The sequence below is a fragment of the Erythranthe guttata genome, chromosome 4 (assembly GCF_056151865.1).
Source record: "Erythranthe guttata isolate IM_541 chromosome 4, IM_541, whole genome shotgun sequence".
Taxonomy (NCBI): domain Eukaryota; kingdom Viridiplantae; phylum Streptophyta; class Magnoliopsida; order Lamiales; family Phrymaceae; genus Erythranthe; species Erythranthe guttata.
The window spans coordinates 3,026,394-3,054,172 of NC_142536.1; the positions used below are offsets into that span (position 1 = coordinate 3,026,394).

A 27,779-nucleotide genomic window follows, 5' to 3' on the forward strand; every position below is an offset into this window, starting at 1 on the left:
TTTTCAGATAAAATCCACCGTTTTCACTCTCTTTTTTTCTCGGTACTCACTCCAATGGACACTCTACAGGCCACTTACCGAGACGACGACACCGATGAGGACTCCCCTCCCCTGCCACCGCCGATCACCGCCGCCGCCACGCTGGCAAACGCCGTCGTGGTACCCGACATGAAGCCCGAGTTGCCCGAACAGAATCACGCGATATATATCAAGCAACAGCTTGAAACCACTGCCTCCGAGGATGTTTCGCCCGAAGAAATTTCCTCGTACGGAATCGAAACTCCTGGAGACGCCAACCAAATCGACAAACATGGTACTCCGAATTCCGCCGGTCTCCCACCGGAAATTGGCACCGACGAAGTGGGAGAAGGCGGAGAGGTGGAGGAGGAGGAAGAAGAAGAGGAGCCCCCACAGAAGAAGCAGAAGACCCTCCCCGATCTGCCCAAACGCGAAACCCCTGATAGCAAAATTACCGAAATGCCCCCGCCGGCTGATGCAGTTCCTCCGCCGCCCCGGAGCGGAAAGCCGCCCACCGCCAAATCGGGAAAGAAATCGAAGAAGAAGGACGTGTGGACCACCACCACCAGAAAGGGGAAGAAGAAGACCAAGCATGCATCAAACAGCAGCCACAGTTCCAAGAACCCCACATACGGCCACCCCTTAGCCGAGGATAGAATGTTGATTTCCCCGGTCCCGAGATTCCCCGACAAAACCGACGATAGCCCGGACTCGAAAATCTGCCTCTCGAAGGTCCACAAGGCGGAGAAGGTCGAACTGAGCGACGATAGAACGACCGCAAGCAGCACAAAGGGGTACAGAATGGTGAGGGCGACGCGGGGAGTGGTCGAGGGCGCGTGGTACTTCGAGATTAAAGTGGTGCGTTTGGGAGAGACGGGACACACGAGGCTCGGGTGGTCCACCGATAAAGGGGATTTGCAGGCACCCGTTGGATACGATGGCAATAGTTTCGGATATAGGGATATTGATGGGAGTAAAGTGCACAAAGCATTGAGAGAGAAGTATGGGGGTGAAGGGTATCAAGAGGGTGATGTTATAGGGTTTTATATCAATTTGCCGGATGGAGGGGCCTACGCCCCTAATCCTCGGTGCTTGGTTTGGCACAAGGGTCAGCGGTACGTGTCTGCTCCCGATGCAAAGGAGGAACCCCCCAAAGTTGTTCCGGGTGAGTACTTTATGTTCTCTGTTCTTGAGGAGGATTGTGGACTTAGGTTTGATGATTGTGTACTTAATTTTTGCTTGATTTAAGGTGTGTTTGGTGTTTGCTTATACTTGATTGTGCATTTTCTTTTAGTTGGTACATATCATAGTGAGAACTTCGGTTTATGGGAAATGGAGTGTCGTTTGCAATTGAATGTGTGAAGATTGATTTATTCTACCCTAGTTATGTCGAAATATGGGCCTTCTCGTGTGTGTTTTTGGGGAGATCGATACTCTTTGTAGACAAACTATATATCACGCTGTTCAAAAGGTATAAAACTGCCGCCTATTTGAATTGTGGGTTCCGATATGGTCGGTAGTCTAAGAATATAAATTCCGTATTCTTGTACTATTGCTTATTCATTTGTCTTCTAAATTAGTGGTTAGTGGAAAGTCTAGTTTATTGCATTTGACGTCTTATGCCAAACTTGATGAGATTCCATGCTTTAGCAATTATTCTCCGTGGCACACGACCATGAAAAACTTAAGTAGATACTCAATCAGTATCGACAGTTTTCAGGAACGAAGAGCGATCCCAATCACTATAGTAGTCAGCATCGATAGAGTTTCTCACTTTATTTTCTCCCATCCAATGATTTTTCTGATAAAATATTTTTGTAGTTCAATTAATTTCGTAAATGATTTTTTTTTTTTGAAATCTGTCTATTGCTTTATTATATGCATGTTTGTGATGGTGCGTAAGTATAATTGGTGTAAATTAACTATATCATTTTAAGTATATATTTATATCTCACAAGAAATTGCTTTTATTCATATAAACAAGTTCCTTCAAAACTTTTCATTGAGCTACGTATGAATTATGGCTTGTGCTATGCAGGGAGTGAAATATCGTATTTCAAAAACGGAATTAGTCAGGGTGTTGCTTTCACAGATATTTGTGGTGGTCGTTACTACCCCGCTGCTTCAATGTACACTCTTCCCGACCAGCCAACTTGTGTTGTTAAGTTCAACTTTGGTCCTGATTTCGAAAAATTTCCAGAAGACTTTGGCGAACGTGCTGTACCAAAACCTATGATCGAAGTTCCGTATCAAAGTTACGATGGCAGAGTTGAGACTGGTGTGTCATATCAGTAGCTTAAAAATTCTGCTCCCGTATTTTCGAATTATTAGGAACATGGTTTTATTCAAGTTTTGGATTTGGATGTAATTTTGTTTGCTTTCGATGACTGAACTTATAAGAACGGTCACCTTGGTGAAACAACTTCTCTTTTTAGTTTTCAAAACTCGTTCCTTGCGCCTTTAAATATGAGGATGGATTAAATAATGAAGTAGCTGTAGATTGAGGGAAAAAATTAACATATGTCAAATTACTCTCGATATAGTAGAGAAGAATGCTTTATTCAGTTAGATTCGATGTTTTGTCGTACACGTTGTTCTTTTACTATATCCTGTTAAAATCGAGTGAAGAAAGTTGGCGTGGGTACTATTCTTTAATGTATTAGTGAAACTGCTTAGGAAATGAACAAAATCTCGAAGAGTAATGAATGACGGAGAATAGTTACTGTAGTAACATATTTTCCTTTATTACAAATCCTTGAGTTTACCTGTGTTATTAGTTAAGAGAGGGGAAGGAATGCATCTATATGGTGAACTCAACGTGATGGAATCTTTCTTTGTGATGACAGGTAACCAATGGAATATTACCAGAATGTGCCCCGTGTTCAAAGCGATTAAAGAGGAAACGTTAAAATTGTGAAAGCTGTTGAAATCGTCGGTTAAGCTTGAGCATACACTCAGGTTGGTAGTATCTAATTTGTAAAAAAAGCTACTTGGTTGTGTTGTGTGTCTTACTTTGTTAAAAATAAATTGAAAAAATCGCCGTAATGTTGTTATAGATTCGCAATAGATGAAATTATTGTTGAATCTTTGTTTTATGTGCAAGGAGAATATCTCGTTAAAACCACCATGTAAACTATTGTAAAGTGCAACCGTGTAATAAAATGTCTAATCTAGCTTTTGATCCACGTGGCCTGATTTATTGGAGGAATACTTTATCAGTGCAGTGTATCTGAATTTCTTTCTCGTTTCACTATATAGTATTTCCGTCATTTTTTGTCGAACGTGTTATTTTGGTTTGTGAACCCTTATAGAAACTCAATTCTTTCCATATTTCCAATTTTACACTAAATTCTCCTAAAACAAGAATTAGCACAATCTTAATTAGTTTATTATTTAAGTAGCCATAACTCCCTTGTTTCGTATCTTCTCATTTCATTTCCTCCTTTGTCAAATTTTCATCTATCCTTTACCATAAATTAGAATTTTGAGAAGAAAATTTTATGTATATAATTGTATGTGAAATATATTTCGATTTTATCTCCAACTTCTTAATCCATAAGCCTAAATCGCGATCGAATCGCTGTTACGATACATAGCTTGTTACTTAAATCTCACCGCCCTATGAATCTAGACATGCAGATGCCATTTAGACAAAATAGTATATGTTAACCCTTTTTGTCTACGTGTAGAACCGCTCTAGTTTCTGTTAGTAACCGACGAAGAGAAATTGAAGATGTGAGTAGTATTAATATAGATGAAAAATAAACGATTGGTCAATTCTGCACACATGTGACGATTCTTTTTTGAAATGCTTCTCTGCAGTTGTTTCAATTTGAAGTAGACTGCCTTTTCTTTTCAGTTTTCAAGGTAATGGAAGCTAAGATTGTATTTTTTATTACCATAGGTTTATTAATGTGACATAGTGATTTAGTAACTAATTGAGGAGTCCTGCTCCTAACCGTGTTTGTTCGCGAAATTATGCTTGATTATACTTCATAATCTTTCGTTTGGTGGTTGTTTTCATCCACTAATCGTTGTTCTCATAATGTTAATTGCTGAAATTTATATTTATATGATTGACATACCATTTGGTGTGGAAGAACATTACCTGTTTCAGGTTAATACGAATTAATTACGACTTGTGAGAAATTTATTTTATTAGATTATCAAATTAGCCTGCTAATTGTTATCAATAACGAAAATAAGAAGTTCTTCGAGAACTAAAGCTTTAAGCTGAACATTTTGGTTTTTACAATAGATTAATAGAACAACTGAAATACGTTAAAACTGTATGGAAGCAATATGGAAACATGGCATTTGATATTGTATCTAATGACATTACTAATGTATAGATCACCCGTATTAGTACAATGTAATAGAATGTCACTTTGAAACCGAGAATCGAGGTTGGTACAAAACACTACAGTTCCATATAAGTATTTCATAGCAGGTAACAATGTGATAATAGTATAATCGAAAGTAAACCCCGAAAAAAACATATACGTAAAAGCCTCAATAGTTTCAATTTAACGGAGAGTTTAGCCCCTCTTGAGAAGACAACGAATGGACAGTATAATGTCGCTTCGAAGAAAAAGGCGGCGTCTTTCGAAAAGAAGGCCTCTGCTTGAGATTGTGAAGAGTTCTCTTTGCGTAATAAGTTCTGAATATCGGCATAGCCCTCTCCTTCAACTTGAGAATGAAAAAGAAGAGCAATCTGTAAGCTACGAGAATGGCTGCAACTGCTGCCAGGTCCCACCATTTCGAGTGATCGAGTGTTATGCCTATCATTGAGGTTAGTACTTCTTCCCCTTTCAGTTTTGGTTGGTCGGGATAGAGCGAATCGAACTCGATCCCAATCATGTCGTTTTTGTAGGCTCCCTATATGTAACAAATCCAGTGAAAAAAAAGAAAAAGCAGGGGAAGTAAAAGATTCAGTATGTTATATTTACGACTGATTAAACTATTTACCTGTAAGGCCCATGACATGTAATTGATATAGGAAACGGGATATGTCCAAAATATCTTCGGAAGTTCGGGAAGGAGCCGGAAGAAACCTGCTGTAGCCATCATAATGCCCTGCATTAACATGTAACGGTTAGTATTTATAAAAAAAAAAAAAAAAAAAAAAAAAAAACGAGGACTTACAATTAGACCAGCTCCGAGTATGACCCCCATCATGAAATTGGGAACAACTGCAGCCACAACCATCATGCAGCTCTCGATTACAGCTATAGAGAGTAAAAGGTCGAGTGCTGCATACACGAAATGGAATATTCCAGGGTGAAACTTCACCATGAAATAAGTGATGGATGCTGAACTAAGCGATATCGCAATCAAGAACGGAAACGAAGAGAGGAAATTCGAAAGAATGAACACTCCGACTCCGTAATGTCCGTTGAGCCTTTCCTTGTAAAATACCTGTTTATTATAAACAGAGGAAAAAAAAACTTACATGCTTCTTCTCCGAAGATGATATTATTTGAATAGTAAGTGAGACTGTGTTTTTCTTTTTTTTACCTTCATTTCTTCGATGAATGATGGGAAGCCTCCAATTGTCATGAATGTCATAAAGCCGGATATAAACCCACCGCATGCTCCCCTTGCTAGAATTGCGTGATAATTGGATCCTACGTTGTGAAAAACGGAACCGACACAGATGGATACTGTAATGAAGACTATAATTCTTAGCCAGTAATACCCGAAATCTCGGGACATGTTTGTGAACGATCGCTTTGTGAGTGTGGAAAGTTGCTTAAACCATGTCGCCTGGCTTCCTCTGGTTTTCTCGAAAACAGGTACGTCCTGCAATATTTTCTCTCTCTCTATCAGATCGAGTTTTTTGAAAATTTGCACCCCTTATTTGCTGTGTCTGCGTGTGTGTGTGTGTGTGTGTGTGTGTGTGTGTGTAGTAAGACATCTGTGAATCGTAAATAATCGAAGTAGACAGTGCAAGAAAATATATAAAATGCTCACAGTAGTCGAGAATTCTTTGATTCTAGCTTTAACTCTCGCCGCAAGTTTTGAGTTTCGATATTTCATAAGAAGCCTCGCTCGTATTTCTGCTGTCGTCAAATTGATTATCTTTCGATCAGAAGCATCATTTGTATCCTGTAAGTAGGAACCGAAACATAAATATAACCAACCGCATATAAATAGTTCTACAATCATCCGTTAAATCACTCACTCTCATTCTCTGTGAACCCATCAAAGTGTTGTTCACATCATCAAAATCCGAATTCACACATCGTAGAAAATGATCGGAAGGGTTCCTTTTACGCGGACAAGGAAATCCCGCTTCGGCAAAAAACTGCAAAAAAATTCATCAAATATTCTTTAAAATTCAAATTATCTTGTTATATTATATTATATACATTTGATGTTCATTAATTATTATATACCTCTAGTGCAGATTCCACTTCTCCGAAGTAAATCGTTTCGCCGTTCGACAGAAGCAAAAGATCGTCGAAGAGGGAAAAGACTTCACTGCTAGGCTGATGAATAGACGAAATAATCGTCCTTCCACTTCGTGCAACGTTCTTAAGTGCTTGGACCACAAAAAAGGCGGAGGCGCTATCAAGACCGCTAGTCGGCTCGTCGAGAAATAAAAGACGAGGCTGTGTTATGATCTCCAATGCAATGCTGAGCCTCTTCTTTTCACCGCCGCTTATGCCCCTCAAATGCCAGTTTCCGATCAGGTGGTCGGCACATTCTTCGAGGCCCATTTCGGTAATCGTGCTTTCTACTGTCTCGTTTATCTCGTGTTTTGATGTGCTGCTTGGGAGCCTTAAGAAAGCCGAGTATTTGATGGTTTCTCGTACCGTTAGGGTACCCAAGAAGATATCTTCTTGAGTTACGTACGCCTGGTTAAGTCAGTCCCGTTAATTTGTTTCGTAATTTTACGTGTTTCCCTATTGGGATTTATTTATTTTTTGTGGTCGTCGGTCAAATGTACATTTGGTAGATATTTACCGATAATCTACACGGGTTCGTGTTTCTGTGCGCGTGTGTGTGAATGGTAAAGATGATAGAGGGAAAAATTCAAAGGAGTATTTAATATTGTAAAATCCAATGTTATGATATTTCAACTAACCCATTTATCAGCATTAATTATATATATACTGCAAAGAGGCAAATATACTTTTTTTACACTATTCAACTAAGACCAATTTATTGAGACATAAACCAAACCATCTTCAATTCGATTTAGACCTGACCTAACACAATCCACGTGGCAGGACTATATATAGTGTCAAATTTTGACCTAATTTAAGATTCAATAATTCCCATTTATGCAACTTTACAATAAAAATAAAATAAAAAAATTGGGGATAAATAAAACTTACAACGACGCCGTAATGAAGCCACTTTTTCTTGCCATTAAGATGAACACTACCAGACATAACAACATTTCCTGATAATCTACCTGCAAATATAATGCATGTAATTAATTAATATTTGACTAATTTAATATTTAATTATAATTCTACAAATTCAATTTTTTTTATAACTTTTAACTCGTTATAATCGTAAAAAAATGTAACATACTAAACAAAAGTAATAAAAGTTGAAAATAATAGTATTTTCACTATTTCGTAATTCCGAAAACATCGAGTATTTAACCTGCAATATTTGCCGAACCGACCCCCATCGATCACTCGACAAATACACAAGTGATGTTGGGGGGAAATTGAATGCGATGGATGCGTAATAAGTAAATTGTGATTTACACGGTCAACAAATATTTTCTATAGTCAAAATACAATAATGAAATAATTTTAATTTCTTGTGTACTTTCGGGCAGCTTTTTAAACAGACAACATTTATTATATGTACTATAGTCTATATAATCTTGTTCATTGAGAATATAATGGTCCAACACGAAGGAAATTATGATGTACCTTTATTTTTAAGGTACAATATTAGTTATGACATCCCCATCCAGAAAAAAGACAATTTAATTATATGAATACATAATTTAAGCTATTACTCAATTAATTATTTGGTAATTCTTGTTAATTAAAAGTTCTTTAGTTAAGTTTTAAAATAATGCTAACTCTCAGAAATCAGAATTCTTTTGGGAAAATGAAATAAAACCTGTGCCCTGAAGATTTATGCATGCAAAAACCTTCAAGCAAACTCCCCCATGCACAAAAGTATACATAGAGAGAGAGAGAGAGAGAGAGAGAGAGAGAGAGAGAGAGAGAGAGGGGACCTGCCAAAGAATCAAGGAAAGTGGATTTGCCAGAGCCAGAAGGACCCATAACAGCCATGATCCGACCCGGTAGAGCATAACCGGTCAGCCCATTTACCAACCTTCTAGTATGCCCATTCCCGTTATTCGGCAGCACCGCCGTCAACTCCTCCCACGCCAAACACGCGCCTCCACCACCCTCCCCCACCCATCCGCCGCCGCCGCCCCCATTCTCAATATCGCCGCCCCCACCAACCTCATGAGAAGCTGCCATCTCTATCTCCATATTGTTATGTATATGTATACTCTATATGTACCTCACCAATGTGTGTATATATATATATATATGTATATTAATATATATAACTTGTAGAGGAGGAATATTATATATAAATATAAAATAAAATAAATAAAACCCGGAGAGTGAGACGAGACGACCCCTTATTTATACATAAAGAAGATGGAGTATTAATTAATAATGAAGGGGAAGAGAGATAAAGTTAACAAATTTGCAGAGAGAGAGAGAGAGATAACTGTTGTAATCAGATACCCTTCAATGCTGCCATGAATGGCGTTGCAGTGTGGGGGTTGAGTGTGGGGGTTGAGGGCTATTACCGTCTTTTATACTACCACCCATTACTTTCACACACAACTATTTTTTTTTTTATGTACTTTATTTTAAACAATAACATAAATTTATTATTTTATTTATAAAAATATTATAAATTGAAATATTGAACTGAAAACTCTAATAAATAAATTCGAATTAGACCAAATATATATATGTGAAATGGCAAATATAGTTAGGCATGAAATATCTATGGTTAACTAATTATCCACATGTATTACATGTGATTAGGGTAGTCATGATTTCTTAAATTATTTACTCATCTTATCTTATATCTTATATATAAAAAAAAGAAACGATGGGCAACCCTAAAATCCTAATAGTATTTTTGTAAATATTTATTTTTAATATTTTTTCTGTACTCATTTCTAACTATAATTTTCAACAATTATTAAAATTGAAAATAAATTGTAAATAATCCTACCCTGATGGTACATCTGTGATTATTTTTTTTAATATTTTTTTTTTCTACTAATTTTTTAGATATAATTTTCAACGATTATTAATCTCCTATTTTTCATCAATATATCTCAAATCTTAAGAGATAAAGATAGAAATTCGATTTGTTAAATCTTAATATGTAACATTTATAATACTACATTATTAATTTTTTCTATGTTAGTGTACTATATTTTCTCATTATATATTAAGGCCCTGTTTGGTTGCCAAGATAAGTCATGATTAACTAAATAGTTGGACTTAATTTGATGATTGGTATCCTCAATACATTATCGGGTCGACCCGCCAAAATTATATAATCATGGTTTATCTTGCCTTATTTTGGCTTATCTTACCTCCTAATGAGTTTTTTTTTTTGTCGTTTCAAATTCCAATAAAATAATTGGGTCTCATTAGATTATCTAATTCTATTTTGGCTAATCTTATCTTACCAACCAAACGATGCCTAAATTGATTATTCTTTTTGACTTTTGAAATAATATCCCGTGCATCGCAGCACGGAGAAAAAAATGCTAGTTTATTATAAATAAATAAAAATTTATTTACTCATTAATGAACCATATGCAGCTTTCTATCATGAGTTTGTTTGCCCATCATTCAGGGGTATATTGGTAAAAATAAAACTTTGTCAACTACTATTTTTAATTAATGTGGATTAAGGTTAGGCACCATTCAATGACAAAAAAACATACAAAATAAATATTTGGTGTTTTAATTAAATTAATATAAGAAATCAAATCATACTTAGTAAAAAAATATGATCATATGAGTTCATTATTTAATGTGTTTGAGGGTATCTCTAAAAAAATATGTAATATAAAACTAATTAATATAAGTTAAAATAATTATATATATGCATAAATTCAAAAATATAGTATGTCATGTTAGGATGCATTATGAATTTGTGAACAACTTTATTATTTTTCTATTTTACTATTGGTCGCAATAAATAAATAAAAAATGTGACTAGTACGAAATATGAATATGTTTCAATGAGTACATAATGTGGTAGCTCGGCCTAACACAATTGCCTCATTAATAATGATTTAAATTATATTATATACTAATAATAATAATAATAATACTACATCATATTTATATAGACAGTGTGTGTGACATCTCTAAGCGGCACCCCAATGTTTATTACTAAAACGGCAACAAATTTAATATCTAATCTATGAATTTTATTTAATTGTTTTCCAATTTTTATTTATCCAATCTATGAAACTAGAAATTGTAATTCCGATTCTATCACTTTGCTGAGAATTACAGCCTGTTTGGATTGTCAGTATTAGGCCCACGTTTCGGAAACCGAAAAATGCCATTACACCTGTCGTAAACGTTTCAGGACCTTTTCCGTAAATATTTAAAAGTTTTGGGGACGCTATTACAATATTATTATTACATTCTATAAAAGAAAGAAGGTTTAAAAATAATTATGTTTTGGTTAAGGAATTGGAGAGGTAAGACCTTCCTGCGAAGAGAGCGAGCGGAGATTATGGTGCCTCTTGGAAGGGCGAGACGGTAATTTCTGCAACGAAGGCTGCATTTTGAGGCGATGCAGGGTTCTCGTTGCGTAGAGTGAATGGAAATACGGGGTGGCTCTCTCCTTTAACTTGAGAATAAGGAAGAACACGATTCTGTAGACAATGATGAGTACATAAAGTGCGAATAAATCCCACCACTTTGAATGATCCAACGACACCCCGAACAAGTGTGTTAAGACATATTCGCCCGTTACTTTTGTTTGACCGCTCATTGGGTCGGAGTCGAACACCAGCCCAAGCATGTCGTTCTTGTATCCTCCCTGCATTTTCCGGTTCGTGTTCGCATTCATTTGCTTTAAAAAAAAGTATTTAAACAAAAAATACGTATATATACATATATATATATATATATACCTGTAATGACCATGAACCATATCCAATGAAGGAAACGGGATAGCGCCAAAAGGCCTTGGGAAGATCCGGAAGCAACCGGAAGAAACCGGCAGTCATCATCATAATACCCTAAATTTAAAAAAAAATTATGAGAAGGAAAACATAAACAAAAAAGGGAAATTTGAGGTTGAATATAAGTAGTTATGAATTACTTACAAGAACACCAGCACCAGCTATGATTCCCATCAAGAAATTAGGAACTAACGAAGCTACGATCATCATAACACTCTCCACCATAGCAATGCATCCGAATATATTAAGGCAAAAGAACACGTAATGCGAAAACTCGGTCCGAAATTTCACCATGTAATAAGTTATAGTCCCGGTAATAACCGATATTGCCACCAAGAATGGGAATGAAGACACGAAGTTCGATAATATAAACACAGCCACCCCATAATAACCATTTAGCCTTTCCTTATAAAACACCTGTTTGTCACCCCCAAAAAAAAAAAGAACCCGTCAAAATTAAAGGATGGAATATTATTTTCGAAGTAAAATATGTTTACCTTCATTTCCTCGATAAAGGATGGGAATCCACCAATGGACATAAAAGTCATAAATCCCGTCACAAAGCCACCACAAGCTCCCCGAGCCAAAATCGCAGTATAACTCGTTCCAACATCGTAGAATAGAGATCCAACACATAAAGCAACAAGGGTGTATATGACTATTCGGGACCAATAATATCCAATATCTCTAGACATATTCAAGAATGATCTTTGCGTCAGTGTTGTAAGCTGCTTCCACCAACTAGCTTGGCTTCCTTTTATCGACTTAATATTCAGTTCTTGCTGAAATTCACGAGCTTATTAGTTTGTTTTTTTTCTTTTAATAAATATTGTCTAAAAAAAATACTTTGCAAGAACTAATTGTGGACTACTTACAACAACGGAGATCTCTCGCTTCCTCAATCTTGCGTTTTTTGCATACTCTGACTGCTTATATTTTTCAATGAGAGCTGATTTGATATCTGCGGTCGCCAAATTCAGCAAAGGGTCTGATGTTTTCTCTGTTTCCTGTTTTAAAAGGTACCACAAGACTCTATCTTAAGATTAAATTTTGAAATGAATATTAATTTTAAGATGCCGCCATACCCCCAAATTTGCTTACACGAGCCCATATTACTCATTGAAGACCAAGAAAAGAGTCTCTAAAATCGGGTAATGTTACAAGTTAATGCCCGATTGGCTATTAGAGATATGAAAATGCTCTTTCATCTTTCGAGAGTAGCAAATAATCGAGAGGTTTCTTGGAGGCAATAACATTTCATTACAATGTAACTAATAAGATCATCATGCATTGCTTTGAGCCAATCAGATAATTCTTAAGGTAGAGAACGCAAAAAAAAAACGGAGAAAATAAAAAGGATGTTATTGGATTCATACACGTAGTCTTTGTGAACCTCTTAATGTAGCAGTGACAAGATCGAAGTCCGAGTTAATGCAACGCAAGAAATGATCCGAAGGATTCCTTCTATTCGGACAGGGGAACCCTGCTTCCGCAAAAAACTGAAAAAATCAACACGGAAAAACATTAGAATTCTTTCATTTTTTTTATTTTTTTTAGTGATAAAGATTTCGAATAAAACCTTTATAGCCATCTTAGCTTCACCAAAGTAAACAATTTCTCCGCCCGATAGTAAATAAAGATCGTCAAACAGAGCAAACACTTCGCCACTAGGCTGATGAACCGAAGAGATGACGGTTCTTCCATCCCGAGCAAGATTCTTGATGGATTGGATCACGAAAAAGGCGGCTGCACTATCAAGGCCGCTAGTGGGTTCGTCAAGAAACAACAAACGGGGCCGTATTAGAATCTCGAGGGCAATGCTCAGTCTTTTCTTTTCTCCGCCACTTATCCCTCTCAACTGCCAATTCCCGACCTGTCGATCGGAGCATTCTTGAAGCCCCATTTCGGAGATAGTTCCTTCTACAATGGCTTTGATTTCTTCTTTAGATGTGGAATTCGGGAGCCTCAAATGGGCAGAGTAAGTTAGAGTTTCTCTTACTGTGAGAGTTCCCAAGAGTACGTCCTCTTGTGTGACATAAGCCTGAGTCAGTCAATACGTCGAACATGTAATGGGCATGTACAGATTGAAAAACATTTTTTTTAACTAATATAATTCTATGAGGTACTTACAACCACGCCGTAGTCTAGCCGCCGCTTCTTCCCGTTGAGAAGAACATTTCCGGTCATGACAACATTTGTCGATAATCTACCTGTGATGAATGCAAATACAGTTAGGCAAAAATGGCAGAAAATAAAAAAACTAGAAATCATCCATGCATAAAGATTGAATTTCATTTTCTAGAGAGAGAGAGAGAGAGGACCGGCTAAGGCATCAAGAAGGGTGGTCTTGCCAGAACCGGAAGGGCCCATAATCGCCATGATCCGACCCGGTTCAGCATACCCGTTAAGCCCATGAAGCAGCTTCCTGGTCGGGCCGCCATGCCCGAAATTCGGGAGCACCACCGTCAAATCCTCCCAAACCAAGTACACCTCACCACCGCTCCGCCGCGGCAGCGCCGCCGTCTCTATATCTCCGCCGCCACTAGCATCTACTAAACCACCACCCGCCACCTCTATTTCCATTTTTTTGTTCAAAGCTGGCTGGCTAGCTGGTGGCTCACAGAATTAATAAGAAGTAAATGCAGGCCCAGTTTTGCAATTTATTGATTCTTTATAGCACGTAACAACAATCTCTGTAGGGTTGGATTAAACTCATACAATTTGGTCGGATCAGAGACAAATTGTTTTCAGTACTATTGCAACAGAAAATGTATGAGAGCATAAGAATACAGTTTTTATGTGCAGAAATGAAAGTGATAGGTAAACAATAAGATCGGTGAGAGAGACTCTAGAGAGAGAGAGGAGAGAGAGAGAGAGAGAGAGATTTTAATGCATGGGGTCCAAAACAAAATGGTTTGCAGGTGCATTTAATTGATTATGGTGCATTTATATATTATGGTTTTATTCGGACCAAAATATATATTTCAAATCTTCTCTACTTAAAAGAGTCGTGTTCGTACAAGCTTGTGTAAGTATTTCTTTATTCCATTTTTTTTTACTATTATTATTTTTTATTTTGGCTCGTACGTGATTAATTGCCTATTAACGTTTACGTGTTTCGTGTGGTTTGATGACTACTGTATTATTCGCATTTCGTGTTCATAGCTGTGCAGAGTGCACCTATATATTTATGATCAATAAGTAAGTGAAGATTAGGGGCGTAATATCTATAAATAAACAATTAATGGCAAACATAAATAATTATTACTATCATTAACTTATCTGTCCATTCAAGGAAAGGGATTGAAGTTTAATGTTTTAATTAAAGTTTTGGAAAAATTATATATTTTGCCCCAAAATTTACCTTAATTCCTCATTTAGTCCCTTATTTTCACAAAAAAATAGATTTAGTTTCTCATATTTCAATAATTTAACATTTTTTGTCATTTCCGTTAATTTTCTGTTAATACTAACAAAATCAAACATAGTTTCATCACTCTCTTAACGTACGGACTAACGGTAAATTTACGGAAATAATCAAAAATGTCAAATTGTTGAAACATAAAGGACCGAATGTGTATTTTGTAAACATTGAGCACCAAATGTAAGCATGTACAAACTTGAGGGACCAAAACTGTTATTTGTAAGAAACAGGCCCAATTAACAATTATATAAAATAAAATCTCATTTAGACCCAATTTACTTTAGCAAAACAAAAGCCCAATAAATGGCCCATTTTTCTTCATCTTCTTCACCTACTACTCACCCGTGAGTTGCAGAAACTGCGGCCACCAAAACTGCAACCTCAGAAATCCTCTCCGATCGATACTTCAACCACTACTTTCCTCTCTCCTCCTATTTTAATGGGTACCCAATGGCTTTTCATTTAAGAAATTCAAAAAAATCGCCGCTCTCCGCATCCACACAGGTCCACAACTTCCTCGCCGGAGATGGCGGCCGACCGTCACTCGTCGCCGCCGGGTTACACTCTCCCTTCCACGGACAAGACACGCCGTTACGAGGACGAGGAGTTCAAGGAGAGCAAATTGACGGTAGCTCTCTGCCCGTGTATTTTCTGCTTAATTCTTTTACTCGTAGTAGCATCAATCGTACTCGTTGTCAAATTCCGTTTGTACTGCCATACCCCTCTTCACTCTCTCCTCTTCAAAAATGCCTGCCGTCGGTAATCCCACACCAAAATCCCCCACTTTGCTTGAATAAAATTAGGCCCTTTTGTAGCGATGTCAATTCGGTGCACACCGATTCCGAATTCGATAGCGACATTGAAAATGAATCAGCTTCTGTTGATAGTGCCGAATTTGAGGCCGATTCGAAGGAGGTGGAAAGAGTATGCAAGGTGATCGACGAAATGTTTGCTCTAGATAGGAACATGGAGGCCGTTTTAGACGAATGTGGGATCAATCTGAATCATAAATTGGTGTTGTGTGTGCTGCAGAGATTCAATCATGCTCGAAAACCCGCATTTCGGTTCTTCCGTTGGGCTGGAGATAGGCCTGGATTCTCTCACAATTCGACCACTTACAATGCAATGATGAACATTCTTGGAAAGACCAGACAATTCGAGACATTGGTTTCTCTCCTCGAAGAAATGGGAGAGAAGGGTTTGCTCACGATGGAGACCTTCACCATCTGCATCAAAGTCTTCGCCGCTGCAAAGGAGAGGAAAAAGGCAGTTGCCATTGTCGATTTGATGAAGAAATATAATTTCAAAGTCGGAATAGAGACCGTTAATTGTTTGCTCGATGCATTGGGTAGGGCCAAGCTCGCAAAAGAAGCTCAAACGTTGTTCGAGAAATTGGAGCCCAAATTCGCCCCGAATCTAAAAACGTACACAATCTTGATCAACGGTTGGTGCACGGTAAAGAATTTAATGGAAGCCGCTAGAATGTGGAATGAAATGATCGATAAAGGGTTTAAACCCGATATCGTAGCCCACAATATAATGCTCGAAGGGCTTTTGAGGAGCCATAAAAGATCCGATGCAATCAAGTTGTTCGAGGTAATGAAGTGTAAGGGCCCACTTCCTACTGTTAGGAGTTATTCTGTATTAATCAAGAATCTATGCAAACACGGCCACTTAAAAGAAGCTATAGACTATTTTGACGAGATGGTCGATTCTGGATGTGGGCCCGATGCTGCGGTGTACACATGTTTAATGACGGGTTTTGCGAATCAAAAGAAGATGGATGTAGTTTATCGGTTATTAAGCGAGATGAAGGAGAAAAATTGCCAGCCCGATGGCCGATTGTACAATGCATTGATCAAGATGATGGTGAACAGAAGAATGCCCGACGAAGCGGTGAAGATATACAAGAAGATGGTGCAGAGTGGAGTCGAGGCTTCGGTCCACACTTACAACATGATCATGAAATCGTACTTTGTCGCAAGAGATTGCGAAATGGGGCTTGCGGTTTGGGAGGAGATGAAGAGGAGAGGGTTTTGTCCGGACGAGAACTCGTACACGGTTCTCGTGGGAGGGCTTGTAAGGCAGGGGAGATTGAATGAGAGTTGTAGGTATTTGGAAGAGATGATTGATAAGGGGATGCGGGCCCCACGGATCGATTATAAGAAGTTTTCGGCGGGTTTTTATTGGAGTGGTGGAAGGAATTGTTTGGAGGATTTGGCTGAGAAGATGAAATTGTCTGGTAATTCTGAGGTGGCTAATTTGTTGGAGAGATGGGTTAAATGATTGTGATGATGATGATGATGATGAAGAAGAGTAGTTTATTACTTATTAGTGATGAGATTAATTTGTAATTGTATGATTAGTTATGTTACTTATTGGTGGAGAGGATAGTGAAATTTTGTTGTAAATGTTTGTGGCATTGTCATTTTATATAAACTTTTGTTATCAAGAACTGAAATGTTAAATGTTCGTTTCGGTTTTGCTAATACTAATTTCATTTCGAGTGTCGTTTTGATTATTTTCTAGTTTGAGTTTGGTAAAATTCAAAAAACGAAAATTGTAGTTTTTTGAGTTTTCTGATTCAATTTGAATCGGCTGAATTGGATGTTGGGTGACAAAGTTATGCATAAATGAGTTACATTTTAAAAATCAAAGTTGTGGGCAGTGTTTCACTGACTCATGGATATATTTCTCATAGGACATTCAATTTTATAAATTCGGGTTAGAAAGCTAACTCAAAGAACTACTATTTTTCTCTTTTGAGTTTTGCCAAATTCAACCCCAAAAATAGTCAAATTTACGTTTGAAGTCGAAACGATATGCACGAGTTTATCGGATTTACCCATGGATGCGGATAAATAATGTTTTTACTAATTAGTTGTTGCAATAATATACATTTGTTATTTGTATTTTCCGTTTTGAGTTTTGCCAAATTCAACCTCGAAAATAGTGAAAATCATGTTTGAAGTCGAAACGATAGGCACGAGTTTACCGGATTTACCCATGGACGCGGATAAAGAATGTACATATTATTTTTACTAATTAGTGGTTGCAATAATATACATTTGTTATTTTGTATTTTATGTATGTCATTAAAGTATTTTTTTGTTAAATATTTAGAAAATAATAAAATATAATAATTATGTAAAATAATATATCTTTGGTAGAGAAGGGTTAGAAATAAATACAGTTTTAATCTCTAGTGAAGTAAAAGCAAAAAGAGAGTAAAAGGAAAAAATAAAAAAACAAACAAGTTGTTCATTACGTTTATCCTCGTCACTTCATATCCTTACTTATCTTCGGTTTTATAAATGCTACATCTGATTTACATCGGAACAAACATTTTCTTTTAAATAAAAAATGTGTATAATTATATATTATACTAGACGAATACTGACCGAGTGTAGCATAGAATAAACTTCAAGAGAAGATTTTTACTATGTAATATTATTATTTATATTATTCACCAAAATTCAAATACAATTGGTATAACAATTGTCACTTTAAATATTTCCAGAAATTTCAAATTCCACAACACATCACAAGAAAATTTCCAGAAATTTCAAATTCCACCACACATCACAAGAAAAAGGAACATCTAAAATCCAGCTTAAAAGTTGCTGATGATAGTAATACAGTATGTTTGGAATTTTAAATCCTATAAAATATAGTAAATTACAACTACTCTTGAGGTAAAATCTATTTACGAAAAACCCCCTCATTTTTTCATAACTACATCTATTCCTGTAATTGTAAATTTCTTACATTGATACCCTTATTAGGGGGTGAATGTAAGAAATTTACAAACTTAGGAGGCTGGATGTAATTTCTCAAAAGGAAGAGTTTTTAAATTTACCTCAGGAAGGAAGTTGTAATTTTACTCTATAAAATATTACACAATCTAAATGTATACCTGAAATAAAAAGAAAATAAAAATATTAAATATAAATAAATAAAATCAGAAAAAACAATCAAGTTGATTTAGCTTTAGGAGAAACAGATGCACCGGAAACTGAACAAAACCCAAATCTCCGGCGATCGGCGTCCATCTTCTTTCATTAAAAACTATATATGCTCCACATTTCTTACCTTCAAGAGAAGATTTTTACTATGTAGTATTCTTGATGGCATTAATTACCAATAATGAAAAAATTAAGGTAAATTCCCATATTAATTAATTTTTAGACAAATCAAATCCCAAACCTACATTGTTTTCCTAAAGAAAAAGATCCCACGTAAAAGTCTTGTAATATCATTATCTACACAAATAATATTGTAGGAAAATTCAAAGCCCCATTCGAAAAGATGTTTATGCATTAAAACTGCAGATAATATAAATATATATTAAATAAATAAAATTTAAATACTTTCTATCTCCCTCCATCTCTTCCCCCTTCACTGCTCAATCTTTAACATTACACACACAGTGAAGAACAGTAAGCATTATCATATTTTGGATTCTATTAATTTATTTTATTTTTTTGTTGAGAAAGAAAGAAAGAAAGAAGAATCTTATACTTACATGCAGTCATGAATGAATGATGTTTGACAGCAATTTGATTTAACCCTCCATTTTTAGCATCTTGATTTATTTATTTAATCCCATAAGAATTATTGAATTTTGGGATATTATTATTATTATTTTATTTTTTTTCAGATGAAACAAAGCTCGTGTATCGTGTTGCGTCCGGTTTGTTTTCTCATGGTGCTGGTATGTGTTTAATTCAATTTTGTTTGTTTTTAAAGAAAGTGTAAATCTTTAACTTTAATCAGTTCAAAATTTTATATGAATTGCTAATTTTGCTTGCTGCAGGTACTTATGGTGTTGTCTCTATCTGGTTTATTGATCCCATTATGGATCATTAGGGTTACTAAAATCGAAAACGAAGTAAAAGTTACCGCCAAAAAAACGAATCAAGAATTAATTTCCGGAATTCGAAAAACCGCCACGTTGTTTTCTCCTATTAATGCATCAGCCATCAACTTAGTTCGAGTATTAACCTCGTCTCTCGACGAGCACGATTTCCAATTTTCCAAAATTGAATCGAAGGTAAGTGAGTGGCGCGAATTCGACTTCGAGAACTTAATTAATTTTTCGGGATATTTTTTTTATTGGTCATTAAATGCAGGTTGCTTCGACGCTATTTCAAGCGTTATCCACAGTACCGTATCTATCGCAGATTTCTTACATTGGATTAGACGGCCTATTCTTCGCTTACTACACTCAAGAAAATCAAATTTACGCAATGTACTCAAATTCGACATTTTCCGATGCGAAGAACTACTCTTGGTACATCCAATCGGTGAATCGTGACAGTGGAAAACTATACGGTGAAGCAATTAAGTCACCTCCGTTTGATGTAGTAAACTCGACCTATTTTCAAGAAGCGTCGAGTAATAAAAACGGATACGCCTCGGTCGGTACTTCATGGGGAGATACACAGAATATTCTTCTACTTAGTACCGTAAGTATGTACGGAAAAGGGGTCGTTTCTTTAGGATATCCAATGCAATCACTAATCGATTTCTTGATTAATGAGATAAGATTTTACGATGGGAGCTTTTATTTGGCTTCTAAAAGAGATGGGAGTGTTCTAGCTCAAGGGATTCCAAACACTCGTATGATCTTAGCTGGCGATCGAGTGGCGTTTCAGTTATTAAGCGAAGATGATTACCGAGTTAGTGAAGTCGGAAATCTCACGTGCCAATCATATGATGACAGCACATCAAGAAACTATGTGTTGAGCTTTTGGAGTAGAGAGTATGTGATTAATTGTTCGCCACTCGACATCGCCGGACTCCCTTTGGTGAGTTTCGTTTCGTTTCATTTCGAATGAAAAAAAAAAGATTCTTGATTTATTTTTTCCATATTTATATTTTTTTTCGATTTTTCTTTTAAGGTATATGCATTGGCTATGCCACACGAGGGACTTTCGAGCTTAGTACACAAGAACATAAAATTGGCATTCGTTATGTTAATGCTAATGATAGGCGTTGTGGTTATTACGATATTGACGTTCGTGTATCTAATTGTCGAAGCTGCGAGAAGAGAGATGCATCTATGTGGGGCCCTCATAAGCCAAATGGAAGCAACTCAACAATCGGAGCGAAAGAGCATGAACAAGAGCTTAGCTTTCGCAAGTGCAAGCCATGACATACGTGCTTCTTTAGCAGGGATAAACGGTCTGATAGAAATATGCCGGAACGAGGTTTCGAAGCGGGACCCACTTAGATCGGAAATACCTGCGAATCTACTGCAAATGGAATCTTGCACGAGGGATCTTTTGGGAATCTTGAACTCGATTCTCGATACGAGTAAGATAGAGGCAGGGAAAATGCAGCTCGATGAGGAAGAGTTCGACTTGGAGAAACTAATGGAAAATGTGGTTGATTTGTACCACCCTGTGGGTACGAAGAAGGGCGTGGACGTAATTTTGGACCCGTTCGACGGCTCGGTCACGAAGTTTTCTCGTGTGAGAGGTGATAGAGGGAAGCTGAAACAGATTTTGAGCAACTTGTTGAGCAATGCTGTGAAGTTTACGTCGAACGGGCATGTAGTGGTTCGAGTTTGGGCTAAAAAACCGAGTCTTGAAAGTGGGATTATTGCTTCGAACAGAAGCAACTCGATGAGCTGTCTTTTGTGCTTGTTCAAGATCCAAAGAGCGTATAGTGAATCGGAAGCTACTCAAAGGGAAACAAATAACCGCATGGAGTTTGTTTTTGAGGTGAACGATACGGGAAAAGGGATTCCGAAAGAGAAGCAAAAATCGGTTTTTGAAAACTACGTACAAGTCAAAGAAACTGCACTCGGTCAAGAAGGCACCGGTTTGGGGCTAGGCATTGTTCAATCTCTGGTAAAAAAAACTGTAATAACTGATTTTTTTTTTATTTTTTTTTTTGCTTTTTCTTGATTGATGATGATGATGTGTAGGTTCGTTTAATGGGCGGGGAGATAGCAATAGTGGAGAAAGAAGCGGGCGAGAGAGGGACTTGCTTCCGGTTCAACGCGTTTTTTGAAACGGATAATAATTCTTCTCCGAGTGCTGATATCGAGTCTATTGGTCATGACTCGTTTCGCCACTCGGGTACTAGTTTACGTGCCCACAGCCCGAAAAATGAAGGTTCACAAGTCCTGCTCTTGATTGACAGTCCCGAAAGAAGCACTCTCTTGCAAGGTTTCATGCACAGAATCGGGATTAAAGTACACGTTGTGAAGCAGTACGAACAACTCTCTCCGTCTTTGAAGAGGATCAAGCGGAAGCTGAATTTATCCAACTATAGCTCTTCGGGAAAATCCACTACTTCTAGTGCACGTTCGAAAAAAGAGTTCCCCTTGAGTGCTCTAGAAGGAACAGATGACGTGTTACCTAATCCTCGGGCCGGTTATTCGGGCTTTCTTTTGATTGTGATCGACACGAGTGTGGGCCCGTTTAGGGAGATAAGTAGGGCTGTGGCTGAATTTAGAAGGGACTTGAGTGAAAACTGTTGCAGTAGAGTTGTTTGGCTTGATAGTTTACAGGGGCTTGATGAGGATAATCTGCCACCGTTGGATTTAGTCATTTCGAAGCCGCTTCACGGGTCCCGTTTGTATCGGACTATTGGGCTTTTACCTGAATTTGGGGGGCTGCCGCCCCCAAGAAGGGGAGAAGCTTCACACAGTGTTGAAAAAGTTGGACGTGGAAATGATGCTGCTAGTTCGGATGGGGGGCCAAGTAAGAATTCTGTGAAGGGATCAAAGTGTGAGATTGAGGAAGTTGGAGGGGCGAACAGCAAAAAGAAACCGTTGACGGGGAGGAAAATACTCGTGGCGGACGATGATCCGATCGGTCGAAAGATTGCTACTTTTGTGGGTGTGCAGCTTGGTGCAAGTATATTTCCCTGTGAAAACGGAGAAGAAGCTTGGAAACTAGTCTGCAAGAGTCTAGACGAAGGGAAGCATGTTGGAGCTTCGAAGAGTTCACTCCCTTTCGATTGTATACTAATGGACTGTGAGGTAAAATAAAACGACCCGATCTTTTTTTTTCAATCTTAATTTATTCGACAGTTTATTGTATATTTCGATGTGTGCATTATTTGGCAGATGCCGGTGATGAATGGAGTCGAAGCAACGGCAAGAATCAGAAAAGCAGAGGAAAGTTACGGCGTTCGTATACCGATCATCGCACTAACTGCACACAAGAAGGGGCAAGAGATCGATAATATGATTCATGCTGGAGTCGACGGTTACTTGACCAAACCACTCAACAAGGATGTTTTCTTGAAAACTATTTCTGAAATTATTTGCAATGTATGACATTTTGTAAACATGTTTTCTTTTGTACTCTTATCCAATAGAAGCTTTTCTTTTGTTTTATAACATGACATGAGAAAATCCTTCATAAATATTGGTTTATATAAGAAACAAGCTCTGCTCAATCCATACCAGTAAGTATACAACTGGGGCTTTTAACCGAGCCTAAGACGTTTGTTAAAAACATCTAAACAAATCATTTGTCTTAAGTTGTCACATTCGACATTCTAACAGTGATAATGTTAAACTTAGTCTTAAGCATCGATGAAACGGATGTCGAACGTATTTGGATGGATCTGCCACACGTTTAAGGCTGCGTATTCCTCCAAGCACTCTTTCAGCTGGGCTTCACTGTATCCCTGTTCACAACAAGATTCGCTCGATTATTAGATATCCAGCCAATTAAAGCAATACATCGATCACCATATTATTAGCAAACTCGAACAACTTTTTCAAAGTTGATTTAAACATAATTTATTCGTCGTTTTGTACCTTTCTTGAAATCCAGTTCAGGGCATGGGCATAGCTGACATCCACCTTGTTGGATCTTGCAGCTTCGTCACGTAGGATTGAATAAATATCAGAAATTGCGTCGAGACCAGACTTATGACGGTCGTCAGAGTACAGTGAGAACTTGGACATTTGCATTAACCTAAGTGACTCGTCCACGTCACTCTGAGCAACGTGGTGGGAGAATCTGAGTCTTGCCAAAGCCTGAAAAAGATGGTGTAAAATACGTAATCAATTGCTTCTCCATCAAAGAAGAATAATAGTCAATAGGATATTAATTAATATAAGCACTTACAGCCGATATCCTAAGAATGCTAAGTAGAGTTCTGACTGTTGTGTAAGAGTGAGGGGCATTTGATTTCGCCTCTTCCTGCCGTATACTAGAATACGCACTTGCAATATATTCCTCCAGCTCCCTTGGAACAACAGGAGACAGTTTTCTTGCAGCAGAAATATACGCCCTAGAATTCATGACAACAGTTTATCCGATCATGCAAAATCATTCACCAAGTTATTCAGAAAGTAAAATCTTTGAGGTAAGATTTTACCTAAGAACAGAAGGTTCAAGTGGAGTAAACCCGAGGTCTGGAGATTCCTTCATCTGGTGGACATGGAGCACATGGCGAGCCATTTCAAGATCAGTATCCATATCTGCTCGGTCGAGAATCAACCACAGGAGATCAAACCTTGAGAGAAGAGCAGGTGGCAGATTAATATTCTCAGCCGGTGTTCTCCTTAGATCATATCTCCCCCTTGATTTATATTAAAAAAAAAAATTAGAAATCATCAAACTTGGCATTAGGAAGAACTGAACAGGTAAATTGCAATAAAATGAATGTGTTTGTATTTCAAAACAAAAACTGAGAGTTTGTGAATTTTGTACCAGGCTGGATTAGCGGCGGCAAGTATAGCAGTCCGTGCATTCAAAGAAGTGGTGATGCCAGCTTTAGCAATGCTAACAGTTTGCTGCTCCATTACTTCATGTATTGACGTGCGATCTGATTCGTCCATTTTGTCAAACTCATCGATTGCACATATGCCCATATCCGCCAGTACCTGATACAACCGATTGGACAGTGATGCTTATAAGTTCACCTTTAATGAAAGAAAGGGAAAAAATTGGAGGGACTCGTGCAAGCACTCTTACCAGAGCTCCTCCTTCCAAGACCATCTCGTTTGTCACCGGATCCTTTTGAACAGCTGCAGTCAGACCAACTCCACTACTTCCTTTCCCAGTCGTATACACACCTCGTGGTGCAACGTTAATTATATGTTTGAGAAGTTGACTTTTTGCAACTCCTGGATCACCCATCAGACATACGTGTAGGTCTCCTCTAATCTACATTACGACACAAGGGTAGTTATTACCTTAAAAATTGTAAAAACTGGTCAGAATTTTAAAACAAAACAATGGATCCTCTACATGTTAGATTATCATGCTTATATATTATATCCTGGCCCTGAACTCACCTTCATTCCATCCTTTAACTTTCGGTGAGGAGCACCAACTAGGAGGAGAAGAAGGGCCTTCTTCACATCTTCATGCCCAAAAATTTCTGGGGCCAATGAGCGTGACAATTTGTTGTAGATATCACCATCCTCGGCTAAGCGAGCAATTTGCTCTTCCTCGTCGTCTCTAAGTTCATATCTGCACTTAATATAACCAATTAGTTCCGCTGCAAATCTATCCATCCCAACTTAACATGCTTACATCAGATGATAAGCTGGAGAGTATGCCCTATGAATGAGGAAAATAAAAAGTTCACCTACGGAATTCGAGGACGGTTCTCTTAATAACTCACAAGTCGAAAAATGTATGAAAAGAATATAGGAGCTTAATTTACAAAGCATCAAATTATTGTTTCATAAATTTCCTCCCTCAGATAAGGTAAGATGGTATGAAATAGATTCCTGAATGTTTTACATGCCAGCAGACATCATTTAAGAATTTATATATTGTTCCATACAATATTTAATGTACCAAATATTGAAGCAAAACTACGTACTGTTCATATTTCTTCTTGAAATGGGTGACAGACATGGCTTCCAAGTACGTGTCTGCGATTAAGCCAGCTCTCATAGCCCTAAATCCAGTGTATGGCATTGGAAGAAATATCCCCGACACATCAACAATGTCGCCAGGAGACACCTGCAGTAAATGACATTTGGACACTTGATTAAACCTAATATATATATCGAAGTCCAAGTAGCATACAACAGAGCAACTATAAGTACACTAGTTGATAGGCTCTATAAACATGTAAGACGACAGTATAACTAACCTTCCTTGTGAGCTCTCCCCTGAAATGAACAGTCATTGCTCGAGGAATGTGACCTTTGGGAACATGTTCAGCTAGTTCTTGAAGTTTAGCCTGAAAACAATGTTTATGTTACAAAAAATAAGCTCTTGCATTTTATAGAAAATCGTCAAGATAAACCATTGGCATATCACAAACCTCCTGAAACTTCAAAAACTTAGACGCTCTAAGTTGGGCAATGAGGTTCCCTTTAGCATGATTTACTCTACATTGTTCCGATGGGCAATCAAATAGGGGCATATATATCCGAGCAGTTACCTCCTGTATCACATATAGTAGTCGGTAGGTCTATCATTAAGCCCATGAATATTCAACATACTAAGAATAAATAAAAGTTAGGCAGAGAGCAAGTACGGAACCTGATAGATTTCAAATCCACACTCTTCACATGTATAGACAGCAACCTGCATCAGCGGTTTGACGTCTGAGCAACGTGTCACAATGCCAGATATCCTCACAAGCTGCCCGATATTTGAAGCTTTGACCTCCCTAAGTGTGTAAGGCCGCCCTTTTGGAGATGCTTTGATATAAACTTCACTGGTTCCACAAACACCGACATTGTTAGAGACTCTTCACTTTCGTCATTAGATCCCGCAGAAAAATAAAATAAAAAGAGTTTATTTCTCTACTTTCATTTCGGGTTTTTTCCCTATTTCAACAACAAACTTTTGCCATGCCGTTCATGAAACATTGAAAAATACTCGAGATACGACACATTAACAGTGGAAACAATATTATGAAATAAATCGACCCCATTTTTTGTCTATGATTTTCCATCACTTCTTATGCTATAAGCCCGTAATTTGCAGTGTGGTTGTTAACACGACAAAATTGCCCAATCAACAACGCATACTATAAGCATTAATACCTACTAAACAGAGGTGTGGTGCAATTGACAAGATCAGTAAAAAATCAAAGTAACTTAAGTAATAGATACAGGCTGCATTTCATCACGGGTCTTACTATAATCTCTTAATCTCGGGAGGCATCCTCCTCTGCGGATCAGAACCGCCAGCATTTTCAGTTGATTCCTCCGCCCTCTGAGTCATTAAAATATCATTATCATCATCCAGAAGCACCTCCGTTGGCTCCGGCATTAGCCTATCAATCGCATTAGCAAATATTCCGATGTACCTCCGCGTATTTTCAGTCACTCGCCTCAGAAATTCCTCATCCAAGTCTTTATACTATTTATCCCTCAAACAGAAAGAAAACCCCAAAATCAGATCCTTACCCAAAATAAAGAAAAGATAAAACAGAAATGAGACTTGACGAGATTTACATTGAGCAAGTCTTCGAGCTCGATCTGGATGGCCTTTGTTTTACGATTCGCTACATCTTGCTGGAAGTACAAGGAACACGAGATGAATTAATTTATTTGTTCAATTTTTATTAGGATTTGTACCAAAAGAAAATTAGTTGGGAAAACTTACAAGGATGTCGATGTATTTAGCTTCGCCATTCACATCAGCAAAATTTTCGAGGAAATCTTTCGCGATTTCTGCATCCAGGAAGTTTCAAAATAATGAGTAAATTAGGTACGGGTACAGAATTATACACACAAACATATACATATAACACAGATGGAACGTGTTTTTGTGCACTTGCCTTCGTCTTGTTTGAAATCTAGGTCATTCATGTTTCCGCGGTTTGCTTCTCTGAGAATGCTTCTGCGTATGTGACTCTGTCTCTTTGTGTCTGCGCGCGCGGGAGAGAGAGAGAGAAAAAAGAGAGAGAATCGGAAGAAGGGTTACTCGGTGACGATTGGCGGCAAAATGACGATAAATGGGGTAATGAAGGGTGGTTTTGGCGGGAAAAAGGATAAAGCAACAAAATTGCGATTGAGTCCTCCATATTTTTATTTATATATCACATCGACCCACCGAGTTTCTGAAAATTACAAAAAACGCCATTATGTGTCATCGTCTATATAATTTTTTATTTGATTCATTTTCCCCATTGAAACTTGAAAGAACAATGGTCAAT

The 27,779-nt window shown here is 37.5% G+C and overlaps 6 protein-coding genes and 1 long non-coding RNA gene across 7 annotated transcripts; 4 read left to right on the forward strand and 3 right to left on the reverse strand.

The window, feature by feature from the left end:
• Positions 1-19: 19 nt before the first annotated feature.
• On the forward strand, positions 20-3,203 carry LOC105948678 (protein TRAUCO). Its single transcript, XM_088816425.1, is given in 4 exon segments — positions 20-1,183; positions 2,057-2,296; positions 2,865-2,921; positions 2,924-3,203. Coding segments are annotated over 4 exon segments (1,461 nt in total). The 5' UTR covers positions 20-54; the 3' UTR covers positions 2,959-3,203.
• A 1,177-nt stretch (positions 3,204-4,380) lies between these two features.
• On the reverse strand, positions 4,381-8,552 carry LOC105978111 (ABC transporter G family member 12). Its single transcript, XM_088816424.1, has 9 exons — positions 8,231-8,552; positions 7,362-7,441; positions 6,417-6,878; positions 6,203-6,325; positions 5,992-6,126; positions 5,536-5,820; positions 5,164-5,436; positions 4,987-5,094; positions 4,381-4,896 (listed from the first exon to the last, which is right to left on the reverse strand). The coding sequence occupies exons 1-9, from the start codon at positions 8,493-8,495 to the stop codon at positions 4,540-4,542; spliced, it is 2,088 nt and encodes a 695-aa protein (XP_088672550.1). The 5' UTR covers positions 8,496-8,552; the 3' UTR covers positions 4,381-4,539.
• On the forward strand, positions 5,674-7,125 carry LOC148770922 (uncharacterized). The gene is made up of 2 exons (XR_016030724.1): positions 5,674-5,813; positions 6,428-7,125. It is a non-coding gene; the product is annotated as an uncharacterized LOC148770922 (long non-coding RNA).
• Positions 8,553-10,598: 2,046 nt separating the features above from the next.
• Positions 10,599-14,200, reverse strand: LOC105978028 (ABC transporter G family member 15). Its single transcript, XM_013003459.2, has 9 exons — positions 13,570-14,200; positions 13,379-13,458; positions 12,828-13,289; positions 12,625-12,747; positions 12,124-12,255; positions 11,746-12,030; positions 11,393-11,665; positions 11,198-11,305; positions 10,599-11,103 (listed from the first exon to the last, which is right to left on the reverse strand). The coding sequence occupies exons 1-9, from the start codon at positions 13,829-13,831 to the stop codon at positions 10,744-10,746; spliced, it is 2,085 nt and encodes a 694-aa protein (XP_012858913.2). The 5' UTR covers positions 13,832-14,200; the 3' UTR covers positions 10,599-10,743.
• Positions 14,201-14,280: 80 nt separating this feature from the next.
• Positions 14,281-17,161, forward strand: LOC105960841 (uncharacterized). The gene has a single exon (XM_088816426.1). It carries the CDS (start codon positions 15,123-15,125, stop codon positions 16,956-16,958), a length of 1,836 nt encoding a protein of 611 aa, XP_088672552.1. The 5' UTR covers positions 14,281-15,122; the 3' UTR covers positions 16,959-17,161.
• A 2,171-nt stretch (positions 17,162-19,332) lies between these two features.
• LOC105956287 (histidine kinase CKI1) lies at positions 19,333-23,040 on the forward strand. The gene is made up of 6 exons (XM_088816427.1): positions 19,333-19,386; positions 19,489-19,725; positions 19,805-20,482; positions 20,576-21,529; positions 21,607-22,668; positions 22,756-23,040. The coding sequence occupies exons 1-6, from the start codon at positions 19,333-19,335 to the stop codon at positions 22,966-22,968; spliced, it is 3,198 nt and encodes a 1,065-aa protein (XP_088672553.1). The 3' UTR covers positions 22,969-23,040.
• Positions 22,984-27,624, reverse strand: PRL (Minichromosome maintenance (MCM2/3/5) family protein). The gene is made up of 15 exons (XM_013003247.2): positions 27,402-27,624; positions 27,227-27,294; positions 27,076-27,135; positions 26,757-26,980; positions 26,153-26,330; positions 25,932-26,054; positions 25,758-25,847; positions 25,482-25,624; positions 24,946-25,123; positions 24,623-24,814; positions 24,359-24,531; positions 24,024-24,227; positions 23,771-23,936; positions 23,458-23,679; positions 22,984-23,324 (listed from the first exon to the last, which is right to left on the reverse strand). The coding sequence occupies exons 1-15, from the start codon at positions 27,430-27,432 to the stop codon at positions 23,220-23,222; spliced, it is 2,157 nt and encodes a 718-aa protein (XP_012858701.2). The 5' UTR covers positions 27,433-27,624; the 3' UTR covers positions 22,984-23,219.
• Positions 27,625-27,779: the final 155 nt, after the last annotated feature.

Coding starts and splice junctions, on each gene's coding strand:
- LOC105978111 (XM_088816424.1), bottom strand. CDS start 8,495: ATGGAGATAGAGATGGCAGCTTCTCATGAGGTTGGTGGGGGCGGCGAT. Junction 7,442..8,230: donor TTTCCTTGATTCTTTGGCAG/GTCCCCTCTCTC, acceptor TTATATTTGCAG/GTAGATTATCAGGAAATGTT. Junction 6,127..6,202: donor TGGGTTCACAGAGAATGAGA/GTGAGTGATTTA, acceptor TCCTACTTACAG/GATACAAATGATGCTTCTGA.
- LOC105978028 (XM_013003459.2), bottom strand. CDS start 13,831: ATGGAAATAGAGGTGGCGGGTGGTGGTTTAGTAGATGCTAGTGGCGGC. Junction 13,459..13,569: donor CCTTCTTGATGCCTTAGCCG/GTCCTCTCTCTC, acceptor CATTCATCACAG/GTAGATTATCGACAAATGTT. Junction 12,031..12,123: donor AGCGAGAGATCTCCGTTGTT/GTAAGTAGTCCA, acceptor CGTGAATTTCAG/CAAGAACTGAATATTAAGTC.
- LOC105960841 (XM_088816426.1), top strand. CDS start 15,123: ATGGCTTTTCATTTAAGAAATTCAAAAAAATCGCCGCTCTCCGCATCC.
- LOC105956287 (XM_088816427.1), top strand. CDS start 19,333: ATGAAACAAAGCTCGTGTATCGTGTTGCGTCCGGTTTGTTTTCTCATG. Junction 19,387..19,488: donor TTTGTTTTCTCATGGTGCTG/GTATGTGTTTAA, acceptor TGCTTGCTGCAG/GTACTTATGGTGTTGTCTCT. Junction 21,530..21,606: donor TAGGCATTGTTCAATCTCTG/GTAAAAAAAACT, acceptor GATGATGTGTAG/GTTCGTTTAATGGGCGGGGA.
- PRL (XM_013003247.2), bottom strand. CDS start 27,432: ATGAATGACCTAGATTTCAAACAAGACGAAG. Junction 25,848..25,931: donor AGTTTTTGAAGTTTCAGGAG/GTTTGTGATATG, acceptor CATTGTTTTCAG/GCTAAACTTCAAGAACTAGC. Junction 25,124..25,481: donor TTCAAGAAGAAATATGAACA/GTACGTAGTTTT, acceptor TATTAAGTGCAG/ATATGAACTTAGAGACGACG.